A 14,114-nucleotide genomic window follows, 5' to 3' on the forward strand; every position below is an offset into this window, starting at 1 on the left:
TCATCAGCAATTTTAATTCCGTCTATATTTTTTTTTCCTGGAACCCAGATAAGAGAAATGTTACCAAAAATTGGTTCTCCTTACAAGAGTTGAGTAGTTCGGATCTGCACCATGGCGTCGTCAGAGCCTTAATCGCGGCTTAACTATCGGAAAAAGTTATAATATCTCCCTCGCTCCCACATTCCCTAACCATTTTGCATGCCAGTAGAATCACAAAGACTTCTGCCTGAAAAACATTAGCTATATTCAGCAATTTTGAGGAAATAGATAAATTGGCTGATTTAGAGAAAACCCCTTCGCCGATTCCCGATTCCATCTTGGTGCCCTCAGTGACGACAGAGGCACCAGCTTTGGTGCAGATTTTCCCCCTCGTTCCAATCCTGCCTACTTCGAAAGATTGAAAGATGGAAAGTTTTGGGTAATACAATGCATTTGTTAGACCTCTTGTCGTACACGTTTTTTGGTTCACTGTATACTTCTAAAGGATCTTTCATTCCTAGACGATACCTGTTTTTATGTTATCTTTGACATTTCATATAGACATACATATGTTCAATTTTATATGGTAGAACAACGCGTTAAATATATTGAAACTTATTATGAAAATGGTCGATCTTTAAGAACAACATATCGCAAAATTCGTAATTTTTTTTTGTTGAATTATTCGTCCGAGTGACTCGACAATTCAAAGGTTGGTGAAAAAATTTCATGAAACTGGTTCTGTCGCGGATAGAAAAATAACTGGGATATCAAAAACTGGCCGTTCTGTTAAGAACATCGCGGATTTAGCGCAAAGTGCTGCTGAATCGTTCTCAATAACACTAGTCTACAAGGAAAAGTATCCGAAATAATTTAAACTAATATCTGCTTCTCTGTCCATGCAAAATTCGGATTGATAACTAAAATTAATTTATTAGTTTGAGTTTTTACGATAATCGTATCTTTCGTGTTTAATGGAACTAGGCCGACAAAATTTAACCAACATTCAGACCCAGAAACCAGACTATATATTTCCGAAGGTTTATGATGCGCTGAATCCAAATCTGGCCTCAGAATTGCTCTATCAGCTCTGGTTTTCGAGATATCCTAACCTGAAAGTGCAAAAAATACAAAAAAAACATGAAAATTTCAAAATGCGATATCTCTGCGAAAAAAAATGATATTTGAGCAAACAAAACGCCATTTGAAAAAAGAAGGATTGTATTTAAAGATGCCATTCTTTAATTTTGGTGAAAGAAAACATCTGCAAGGCTACATAACCTCAAATATGGGCAAAAATGGGGTTTTTATTCCAATCGCTTACTGTTTAAACGGCTTTTTTTAATTCGTTTATTGCTGACACTGCGCTTTTGTATATTTTGAGTGCCTCATATTGCTAACCTTGCGTTTCCTATGAATTGAATTTTGGGAATAGTGATAATCCAGTTCACGGAACAAACACAGTGCATTCGTCGTATGTGTAATGAAAAAAGTAAGACCGGTGCTGATCGAGTTTACTCCTACCGAAAGACATTCTTGATAAGAGCTTGATATTTTAAAGTATATTAATTAACTGATAATTTCTAGCTCTTCATCTAAAATATGCTTTGATGTTATTTATTTTTTTAATTTTTATTGTATACAACATCTGAAATGTGCAGGTTCAACTTGAATCGTGCTTTATTACTTATGTACTTAAACAATTATATTTACATTTCCTTTGCAGCAATGGTGTGACGGCATTATGCGATTGGCTTACAGTTTAGCCCGACTGAATGGTTCGGCTAACACATTTCTACAGAAGGCGCGTACCAAACTCTGCCTGCAAGTGGACAAAAGTGGCAAAATCCCAGTGAAGAAGTGAGTAAATAGTTGGTTTAATGAGTCGTGTTAGTAAAAATAAGCTATTGCTTCGATTAACAGCTCCGAACAAAGTAAAAGCATTAAGTAAAGGGTTTTCCAATATAAGGTGTTATTTTGATATTAAAAAAAATGCTATTTTTTAATATAAATGATGGGATGTTTATTTCATTATAAAGAGGAAGGTATGCCGGTAATAGTGGAAAATAACATCAGGCAAATGACCACCACGACAACGCTTACAGGACAATATCTTTTTCATGAAATTTTCCATAACCGAATTGCAAAGATAGTATTTGAGGTCTTGAATCGACCCTGGGCTGTTGGCGTAGACCTTCTCTTTCACGTGGCTCCAAAGAATAAAATAACAAGGTGTTAAATCACAAGATCTCAATGGCCAATTGTGATCACCTCTTCGAGAGATAACACGGTCCGGAAACTTTTCTCGTAAAAGATCAATGGTTGCGTTGCTTGTGTGGCACGTAGCGCCGTCTTGTTGAAAATAAACGTTGACCAGATCAATATTATCCAATTCTGACCATATAATTAAATCAAAATAACACCTGTTATTGAAAAACCCTTTATTTGCTTTGAATTCGTATGAGTAAAAATTAAGTTTTGCTTTACTTTAACATCATTTGTCAAGTAAACTTTTTTTAAATTTTGATGTTCAGGCAGGTTCTTTAATTCAATTCTGTGTGAATTTCATTAAAATTTTCTGGCAACTACAATACATTGAAATTCTCTCAAAATTATCGATTGTGTCTGTCATATCAAAATGTGTAAAAACCAACATTCAACTACCGTCATAAGAGAATGGATGAAATCGACGAGGAGTATTTGTTGAACAAAAGCAGAAGTAGAGTTTCTTACAGCTACATACTGTCGCTTCTTCGTTTTAACTGTTTTCTATCTCAAGGTTCGTTTCCGACCACGAGTGGTGAAAGTGGTATTACTTGCAATTAATTGGTTAACAATTGCAAATTAACACAAAATTGTTATGACTTGTTATCTCAGAAATACAGTTGATTTTTATGGAACAAAATTTAAATTGAATGCTCTGAGTCGGCTATGTTAGATTTAGCAAATACCAGCTTTCGAACTTAGCAAACACTTAAAAAGTGTTCTACCACATGATACTGCTGCTAACTATAAACGAATTAAGAAATCAGTTAATTACATTTTTAATTTGAATTCAATAATTTTTTCGTTTTCCGTTTTGAGTCTGTTCATGTTTTCATTTTCATCTCAAATTTGTTTTGGTTTACACACTTACTAATATACTTGTATAAAAATGTTAAAAGTATTTTGCCTTTGTGTATCACTCCGCTGCAGCATCATCAAAATGTTCGCTCAAAACAAGGAGGATCGCAAGCGTGTGGAAAAAGCATTAGACATGAGTGGGCTACCGTCGGGGAAAATAGAAACGTTGTCCATGCCGAAGTTTCACTTTGAGGATTTTTTCAATTTGTACAAGAATCTAACGCAGCGCTGTGAAGTCGAGAAAATATTCGATGGCATGTAAGTATTTCACAGAGTCTATGTATATACCCTCGCAACTCTCGCGTGTTCAAAAAATAAGGCGAATTTTCAAATTTTACGAGCTACGTACATTCGACTCTCGATTATAATTTTTTTTTTATGTTGGTAGTACACTCGTCTCGAAGATACTTGTACGTTCACAGTTTTAGCAATATAACATGTCTAGTTTGTGTGTAAAAGGCATAAATAAGAAGAGTGTTTTGCGTGTTCGGTGATTTTATGCTATAGACTCTTGGCTCTCCTGCTCTCTTCAATTGGGACGATTGGGATTTGGTTTCGATGTCGTGAACATACAAGTATCTTCGAGACGAGTGTACCAACATAAAAAAAAAATAATCGAAAGTCGAATTTACGTAGATCCGAAATTTGAAAATTCGCCTTATTTGTTGAACACACCTCGTAAACGTGGTGATAAAAACTCTTTGATGATTAACTTTCGAACTTTTTAATTTAAATTGTTGAATACGCTTCAAACCGCCTTTCCTACAACCTACCATTATTTCACAAAATACTTAATTTGTATTTGATCTGTTTTGCTTTTAGAGTTGGCAATTCAAAACGCAAATGTATGTGTGTCGCACAGCTTGTAGAATTTCTCAACAAAACTCAGCGTGATCCACGGCTGAACGAGATTTTATATCCTTACGCGAATGCAGCTCGAGCCAAGGAGATTATACAGGAGTATGAGCCAAACAAATTTAACGCACAAAAGAATCAGCTGAGTTTAGATGGATTCCTAAGGTGGGTAAACATGAGTAGAAGAACTTCATTTGTTTTCTTTGCTGAAATAAAAGGTTTTGGAGTTTGTTTGAATATTTTTTAGAAACCAAAAAAAAACGTTCAATTCGAATATGAATTTATAAATACAAATCTGTATACTTATGGCGAAAAAATTTGAATTGTGTATTAATATTAAGGGTTCTCTAATGGCTCTCTAATGAAAACACGTTACTTTTACTAACTGGGTGTATAAATTGTTTCACACTATACAGCGCGTTTAAAGTTTTTCCGTTTTCTCATTCCACCGGTAAAGATAATAATCCTTTTTACTTAGAATTTTCGAGGCAAGTTTTCGTGTTATATTATTTTTTAATTTTAATTGTTTCATTTTTTTTATTTTTATATTTTAAATAAAACACGAATTGTAGAATAAAAATAATTAAAAATATGTATAAAAAATTATGTTCCAAGAATAAGAATAATAATGAATTTCGATATCAGTTAATGAAAGCAAAAACACTATCTTTTAATTCGTACTTTATTGTTTCGTCCTATTGTCAGAAGTTAAGGAGACCCAACCTTGTATTTATAGTACTCCAGTTCAAAGCAAGACGCATTTGTACTGGCATATTATAATCATTGATTGCTTATTGTATTAATATTACTGTTATAAATCTAGATTGAACTGTATTCCACCCACACTTCAACATCAAGTAAAAAATTAAAAAAAAAAAATTGGATTAAGAATACATATTAGAACTTTTGCACCAGATATACCTTATCAAAAGTTCCCGGAACAACAGCTACGTAACGCTCTAAATCAACCGATTTCAGTTCTGTTTTTTTTTTTGTTGGGCTCCACATCGCGTTAAAAATGCGTTCAATGGTGCGGAAACCTTAGAAATGTTGGGAAACTTTTTCGGTAATGATACTTTAAAGAAAAAAGTCGTTTACGAGTGGCATGAACGTTTCAGAAGAGATTGTCCATCGATGATGACGAACATATGGGTATACCGTCGACATCGAAAACTGTAAAAAACATCAATAAAGTGAAATAAAATTTGATCAATAACCGCAAATTAACCATCAGAGACCTGGCGTAGGACTTGAACATTACTTATGCAACAGTTCAGGACATTGTAGTTAATGCTTTGGGTTTACACCGTCTTGCTCCAAAGTTGGTCTCAAAGGATCCAAATTTCATGCAAAAAGAAGGGATTGCATTGATGTCGCCAAATACATGATTTCGCATGATACAGGCTGAAATCGACCCAACATTCCTCATACGCATCGTTACTGGAGACGAGACATGGGTTTATGAGTATCCAATCCAGACATCAGCTAAGTGCGTGGAGAGCTTCGAATGAATCAATACCAAAAAAACCACATCGTTTTTAATCAAAACTAAAAACAAAACGATGGTCACGGTTTTTATGGATTCTAACAGTATTGCATACCATAAATTTTTGCCAGAAGTTCAGAAAGTTAATAAGGACTATTATTTGGGCGTTAAGAGACGTTTTCGTAAAAAAAAATCGCCAAAAAAGAGCGGATTTGTGGAATACCCTCGCACCATGTTAACTCGCCGTTACACAGCGCCATGATTATTCGTGATCCAACAGCCATCTAATTCACCTGATGTGGCTCCCTACCATTTGCTTCGGTTTGATCTAGTCTAAAAACCGCTACGGACAACGCATTTTAGTAGCCGTTAGTAGTTAGCAGAAGTAATGAAAAAATCGAAGTCGGCTCTGATGGATATACCGGAAAAAAGAGTTCCAAAAACGTTTCGACTCCTAGATCAAACGCTGCCATAAATATGTTGCAGTTGATGGGGAGTACTGTGAAGGCGCTAATATCACATTTAAGGAATAAATGTTTTGAATTTTCTGAATATGTTCCGGGAACTTTTTGATCGAGGTGTATTCCCTACATTGCAATACTATTTAAGTTTGCAACACAAACCTGTGTACTTGTCTTTTCATAATTTTAGCTGAACCGAGTTATAATCGCCGAAAACAAGAATTGTGTAAGACTACGTCTTGGTATATAAAAGACAAGCCTCCTCCTGCTCATCACATATCGGTCAAACCAAGACATATTTAATAAGATAGTGTTGGGGTTGACAGTTCTTTTTCGTGCCTATGAAAAGTGTATTATATAACTGGCACTTACACCCTGTTGGGGTGTTTGGCTGAGACTCTTCTCCTATTTGTAGTGCGCGTCTTGATGCTGTTTCAAAAGTGGAGAGGTAGTTTTAAGCCGACTCCCACTGGCAGATATTTTTTATGAGAATCTTCCCCATGGCAGAAATACACTCGGAGATTTGTCATTGCCTGCCGAGGGGCGCCCTCTATTGGAAAAAACTTTTTATATTTATTATTTTGGTGTTTCAGCCGGGTACTGTGGTAGGCTTCCTTCAAACCCTACTAATCGCTCGAAAGTTAGGATATCATACTTATTAATGAAAGATTAAAAACAAATGCTTCTATTCCTGGAAACGTATACAAATATTTTTTTTTTGGAAATTAATTTTAAAATTTATATTCATATAGTTCCCAGAAATAGCATTTCGTTATTATTATATATATCTCGTTTCACGTAGTTACATAATTCATTTTTTCTAATTTCCTAGGTACTTAATGTCTGATGACAACCCCATTGTAGCGCCTGGCAAACTGGACTTGTGCGATGAGATGGACCAGCCATTATCCCATTATTTTGTAAACTCTTCGCACAACACATACTTAACAGGGCATCAGTTAACAGGCAAATCTTCGGTGGAAATTTATCGTCAATGTCTGTTGGCAGGATGCAGGTGAGTTCGAAATCTAAAACGAAGAAAGCAATTAATATTTACATGCACTACGAATATACCCACGTTCGGCTGACCCTCCAGTAGCCCAGCCTCGCGACCCAATTCTGCAACTCGTTTCCGATAGATTTGACACCTATTTCCGCGGAGTGGCGAACAGAATTGTAATTTAATACCTCAATCGTTTCTGGATTGTGTGTATAACAAACTTTTGGTGGCAACTCACCGCCCCCTGTACGCCACTTCATATCACGATTTAATTCTTCAAAGTCACTCGTTCGTTGCGGCTGCTTCTCGCGTAGTGCTCGGCTCAATCGCATCAATTGAACTCGATACCGATCCCCAATGATGGTTTCGCTTGGTTTTAACAGTTCAAAATAATTAACACCAACTTGGTCCCACCAAATACATAGCATAACCTTCGCAGCGTGAATATTCGGCCGAAACGACGACGTAGAAGCATTACCGGGCAGTCCACATGACTTTCTTTTCTTTGGATTGCTGTAATCAATCCATTTTTCATCACCCTTCACGATGCGATGGAAAAAACCCTTCTTTCTTCTTCTTGCGTTTGACACGGATCCTCACTGAGCAATGCCTCCAATTCACCGACTTTCAGGCGACGGAACCAATCTCTGCACATTGTTTCACTTAAAGCAGCATCTCCATAAACTTTTTGTAACTCTCGATGCGCTAACAGAGCCGCAAATCAAACGCAACGTGTTACTTCAATGGTTTATTATAACAAAAGGAAATGGGCAAATTCGAAAATCATATATTCTTTGTTTTGATTGTCTTTGCAGTGGGTTGAACAGTGGTAGCCGCCCACGCACGTAATAAGAAAAATTATTTTTAATCATTTATTCCCGATTATACGTCAGCTGGTCACACAAATATGAAAAAAATATATATGTGTTCAGTGATTTCCTCCCAAAAGAAAATTTATCAGATGATAGTTTATGTATTGTTTTTAATAAATAAATAAGTCAGCTGGCTATATGTAGGTGGAATGTGTGTCAGCTGATGCACTGAAGGTATAACGTAGGAGCTAATCGGAAACATTTATAGCCTAAGTAAATGTATCAGCTGACGAGTTTTCCCCCAACATACTGCCAGCTGATTTGTTTTATTACTTACAGGATCATGTCAACAATCCGCACAAACATTTTTTTTCGGGAGGAAATGACGTACTTAAAGTCATTCAACATTACATTTAATGTGCAAACTGAAATGTACAATTTTATGGCAATGTTTCGATTAAATCAAATTTTTTATGGGAACTTTACGATTCTTAAGAATAGAAATAAATAAATATTTTGCTAAGTAAATCAATTAATTTATAATTTTCCAATATTTCGCAGTTTTTTTTTTGCATATTTGTGTGTGGATTTAATGAAAACATTCGCGTTAAGTCTTCCACAAAATCCTAAAAGTTGTTCATCGATGGTACACTGTTTCGATGGAATACAATTGTGTCGAAAATTTTTTTTTTTAAATATCCCAAATTTCTATAACTGGCGCTAAGTTATCAGATTGTCTTAGATTTGCTCTTGTTGATTTATCATCAAACTATAATCGCGTGGCAATAAATTCGAATCTCTCATGCTCATTACACTTCGATACATACTACCACCATATTCATAAGACCACATGTCCTCCGTATTATTGCGATTATCTATTTTCATACCTGCAAAATAAAGTAAAACTATAAACGCATGAAGTTCGACAAGAGTTATTTTTTGGAAAGCAGCGCGCACTTCCTCTTCACATGCCGTTACGTTATATTTATCGATTTCTATATTCGTATATTTCAAAATGGTCTACAATATGTCATCTGTAAACAATACCGACCAAGCGTCCAGAGGGGATTTAGCCGTTAGGGCACGATTTTTTTTACCCACTCATCGTCGTTGAAGAGTAGACGTTAATGGCTGTGATTCTGCTTCTTCTCCATCTGAACTATGAGCGGATTTAGATAATTCTGTGTCTTCTTCACTACACAACTCTTCTTGTTCTTCAAGAATATCTTCTTAATCATTTGAATCGCTTCCGAAATATTTCACAGGTTCTCGATGACGGAGAATTCGCTCAATTTCAGCGCTTGTTCGTTCTGCCATTTCTTATTAAAATAAAAAAAAATTATGTTTGATAACGAAACTTAGACAATATAAGTTAAAATAGCTTAAAATGCCATATTTTCCACACAAAAAAAATGTTCACTTACCTACTACCTACTAGGTGTCGACGGGTCATTGCCGTCCGCTTGTAAATTTCTTGCTCTGGCTGCTCAACGCAAATTGTACTACGAATTCGAAATTTTGAGTAGAGTATCCTTGTGACAAATACTTTTTTTAGGAATGGGGGTAACCCCTCCAACTTGCTTATTTCTCCCCTGGAAAACCCAAAAAGAAACAGTCCGGATCCGCACGACACATCGACATGGGATTAATTTTCTCTAGTGGTACAGTTGCGACATAGTCAGATTTTCCGAAAAAACGGGTAATAACTTGCTTTGAGGTATTTTTTCCGTGATCAACTTTTCTTGGATTAAATTCGTCTTAGAACCCCGATATCGATTGCTTTTTTGTTTCCAGCCTATATGCCAAGATCCAAGATTGGTCACCTGTTACGATGCCATAGACGTGCTTTGAATCCCCGCGGCTGACACAATAGACACGATTCCTTTTCGGCCAATTGTCAAATTATGCGGTACCAAAGAGAACAAATGTTCTTGACCAAATATTCATGGAATATTGACTGCATGCTGCCCAAAAGTGCTCCTAGCTCGCGATATGTCATATGAAGATTTGGTATTATAAATTGACGCACAGCATCGATTGTTTTTGCCATAACGACTGTTTTTGAGTAGCGTCCACGAAATTCGAAAGGATCGACGACCACTTTGCAACTCATTGTACCATCGTTTCAGAGTGGCTAAGTGTGGTGCTCCAACGCAAAAATTCAAAGTAAGGTGATAATACACTCTTATCTAGATAATTAACTTGGAAAATCATTACTAATCATCGCATAAAAATTTTCACAAGTTAATTCCAGAGAACAAAAAACGGTCGTAGGTGAAAACGGCCTACATATGTAAGTTTGCTAATTCGGTGGAATTACAGCTCATGCAAACTCTCAAATACACTCAATTTTTAAATTCTGAATTTTCGGAATTTAGGCAACGGCATTTTTGATTGTTGTGAGCTGCTAGATGAGATGCATAATATTTCAGCAATCGACGATTTATTTCTCGCTTGAATGGGCTTTGTTTTTTCAATTAGTCCCTCTAGCTTCCCATGGGATGGACCCGTCTTTATGTGCAATATTCTGTTTTTCTTTAGCGCTCTGATAATTTTAAGTACATACAATCATCTCTCTATTTGGAGAGAGGTTTGAAGTTGTTGCTTTTGGCCTGCTGATTTTAAACTAATTGAACTAAATTCAGGAACGGTTTAAGTTTTCATTAATGCCCGCGAAAGCGAAAAAAACAAAAACGAAAAGATGCTAATAGCCATTAATGTTATTTTATATTAGAAGTAGTATACATTCACATAATTAGGTATATGGAATAGAATAATTTCACTTGAGTTTGATTCAATTTGTAATATTTAATTTTATTTCATTACTTTTATAGGTTTTTGGATATAATTACTTTTAATAATTTTGATTCTTTATAATTTCAAGCAATTACATAATTTTTGAGAAATTTACAATTTTACTCAAACGTTCGCAAATGCATTTTTATCTGATTTTACCTCTTTTTGGTATGTTTCGTTTCTGATTCTATTCCATCAATCTTGGAACGAAAACAATTTTTCTACCAACCATACTTGTTATTCATTGCGAAATAATTATTCTGAGAAGGGATTTATGAAATCTATGGCCCTTATTATGAGCAACATTCGATCTTCGACTGTAATCGAACGGAGAAGCAGAAAACATAAGAAATGAAATTCTTATAATATTATAGAAAAATTTAAAAGTATTAAACAGAAGCCTTTACGCCACAGTTTCTGTTTTATTTTTGTTATAAATTTTCGTTATTACTTATTCGTCATTCGAAAAAAATATGTATTTCAGTTCCTCTACGTATTTCAACCCATGCCTGCCAAGGGAAAATAAAAATGTATTTCTATAAACATCACAAAAAAAAACCATTATTAACCTTAATCCATTTTGCTACCGTTCTAACTGGTGGTCCCAAGCAATTCAGCTCCGTTGTAAATTCCTTCCATTTTTTGCTTCTTGAACTTTGGTTCAAATCCCTTTTGCGAATTGTGGATTCTCTTCCATTTATGCAACTAGCCTTTCTAATTACTGTTTGGTACTCACGACTTTCGACCTGCATAAAATTAACAACATTAGTATATATTCATTATTTGGTTACTATAAAACCATAAATAATCGCAAACAACTTACATTTTAACTAATTTTCCCACAATACGCTACACAATCGAAAGCAAAATTGCATTCGACTCTAAATTCGGTAAACAACGAAAATTTCGATAGGGTTGCACCGCTCATAATACCAAATTGACATTCGATTTTCGATCTTCGACAACCAGCGAATATCGAAGATCGAATCTAACTCATAATAGGGGCCTATAACTGTGTAACGTATACTAACTATGAAATGGAAGTGTATTTTGATTTCAAGTAATTTTAGTTAATGATAGTTTTATTTCTCCTGCGTAAGCTCCGCTGCTAGGTTGATTTAGGTCCGCTCGATTGCGATTCTGCCATGAGAAAGCTTCTCATAAAAAGCATCTAGCGTCCATTTACCCTGTCGCAAATTGAAGGAAATGCTTAGCGTTAACGGATTATTTTCAAAGGGCGAAATCCAGGCGATTCTATAAAGGTGGTGCTACTAGAGTATCCATGACATTTCTATATAGGTATTTTGGTTTTGCAATTTTGTGTCAAAATTTCTATGAGGATGCAAAAAAACGCAATGAATTTGCCTAGAATGAAATTGTAAGTCTTCTAAATAAAAGCACCTTTATTGTCAACTTCCTTAAAAATGGGCAACAAGCTTGGATATCAACTTAAGAACTACATTTCTCAACACTTTGAGATCCGTGGTAATGATGTTGATATCTAACCATTACAATTTACTCAAAATATCGGCTATAAAAAACAAAATCATGCACTTCTTTAGCTAAGTTGTCAAAACTGTTTTCAAGTTTTTTGGGTTTGTTTACATACAGGCGTAGTACTTGATATTAACTTATTGTTCTGTATAATTTACAGATGCGTAGAATTGGATTTTTGGAACGGCCGCACCGATGAGCCAGTGATTGTGCATGGTTACACGTTGGTTCCTGAAATTAATGCAAAAGATGCGCTAGAGGCGATTGCTGAGAGCGCTTTCAAAACATCGGAGTTTCCTGTTATATTAAGTTTTGAAAACCATTGCAATCCAAGGCAGCAGGTAAGAAAAAAATTAAAAGTTTCTGAAGAGCTTTAAATTATATACATATGAGTACATAAACATTAATGATCTGCTGCCCTCAGCATTTATAATTTTTTTTTTTTTTTTATTAATAAGAGCAAATACAAAGTGCAATCAGATATCCATAAATTAGTATATAAAACAAATATTTCTTTACATTAACTACAACAGAAAAAAATATACCAAATATACCATATACAAAAACAAAAAAAAACTAAAAGGTATCATTTTTCGCGCGTTTGTGAAAGCAAATTCAAAGAGAAGAATAAATTAAATTGACGAAAAAGGGCATTTCTCCCGTGGGAATTCTATGACAATTTTCGAAGCGTTAGATACCGCGGGTGAATATTAAGTAAAAGAAAAATGTTTTTTTTTTTTTTTTGGCAATAAAATAAATGTAGGGGTTTGGACCATCCTTATGTAGTATATATATATAAGTAGTACATAGGTAAACAAACATATGTGCAATTCTTATCCGCTTTCATCGCCTTTCATCAACCATTTATCGTAATTTCCTTTCGGTAATTTCGTCTTTTGCTCATTTCATAATTATTTGTATCTTTCCATTTTTTGCAAATTTTTCATTTCCTCATTTGTAACTATAACGTAAATTAGGCTAAAATCGCCAACTACTGTCGGGAGATATTCGGTGATATGTTGTTAGATAAGCCGCTAGATTCTCATCCGCTAGAGCCTAATGTTGATTTACCACCACCATCATTACTTAGGCGTAAAATAATAATTAAAAACAAGCGAAAACACCATCATCATCGTCATAAGAAGGGAGGCGCATCGGGAACCGTAACTCCTGCTGTAACAGTGACCATCAAATCGTCAACGACGAACTCAGGTGAGTGCACCGAAAAACTTACTCATATATACAACTATATATATGTATGCATATAAATATACGAGGATATGGATATATGCAAGGGTAAATAGGGTGGATGAGGTTTTGTTGCCGGTTTCAAAATGAAACAAAAGTCTGGTGAGAAATACGGATGATTCTAATATTATGTAAGGTTTTCCATTAAGTGTACTCGAACTTTTGCAGTGTACAGCGACTACTTTAAATAAAGTTGTAAAAGGTCACTCTGGAACATTTTGATGAAATTTCGTCTTAATAAAAAATGTTCAAAATTTAATGAATTTATTTTATCGTGAACAAATTTTTTATTTAAAATTTTATTCGTTCCAAACAATATAAATTTTAATAACTTTTCTAATGTTTTTATGCAAAACTATTTTATTCCTTTAATACATTAAATATTTTTTTGAATAATAAACTAACAAAAAATTCGAAGTTATTCCGTCTAATGAAAATCGCAGCCATTCTTTAGTGATTTAAACTAACCTTTAAAACACTATCGCATTCGTTAATATTTTTCTGAAATATTTTGGGAAAATTGTTATGTAGTAACATACCCTAATAATCCACACTTGCTTTCTATTTCATAGTGTTTTCTTTTCTCGAATATGTCGGAATAAATGCGACATTAATGCTAATGCGACTGAAGAAACACCATTATTTTTTTAATCTATCACGAGGTGTCTCATCATTGAGAAAACTCACTGTGCGCTGTAGATTTTGATCGGGCGATACCATCGGCTCTTATCTTTTGGAAGATGCGCTACGGCACCGTTATACAAAAGTAATCCACTAGGTTGATCCACCTTCTACGGAGCCACCTCGCAGGTGGTGTAGGAGAGGAAATAAATGATCAGATCTTCCATTTTAATTATGGC

General features: G+C 34.9%; 1 protein-coding gene across 3 annotated transcripts in view; it reads left to right on the forward strand.

The window, feature by feature from the left end:
- The window catches only part of LOC129249015 (1-phosphatidylinositol 4,5-bisphosphate phosphodiesterase classes I and II), a 54,109-nt gene that overhangs the window by 21,205 nt on the left and 18,790 nt on the right, over positions 1-14,114 (forward strand). For all 3 annotated transcript variants that reach the window (XM_054888624.1, XM_054888625.1, XM_054888627.1), the window contains exons 4-9: positions 1,706-1,839; positions 3,175-3,360; positions 3,925-4,122; positions 6,737-6,919; positions 12,167-12,347; positions 12,984-13,218. In XM_054888624.1, coding sequence (XP_054744599.1) covers positions 1,706-1,839; positions 3,175-3,360; positions 3,925-4,122; positions 6,737-6,919; positions 12,167-12,347; positions 12,984-13,218 — 1,117 coding nt within the window. The remainder of the gene's footprint in view (positions 1-1,705; positions 1,840-3,174; positions 3,361-3,924; positions 4,123-6,736; positions 6,920-12,166; positions 12,348-12,983; positions 13,219-14,114) is intronic.

Source organism: Anastrepha obliqua, chromosome 5, assembly GCF_027943255.1.
Source record: "Anastrepha obliqua isolate idAnaObli1 chromosome 5, idAnaObli1_1.0, whole genome shotgun sequence".
NCBI classification, from domain to species: Eukaryota; Metazoa; Arthropoda; class Insecta; order Diptera; family Tephritidae; genus Anastrepha; species Anastrepha obliqua.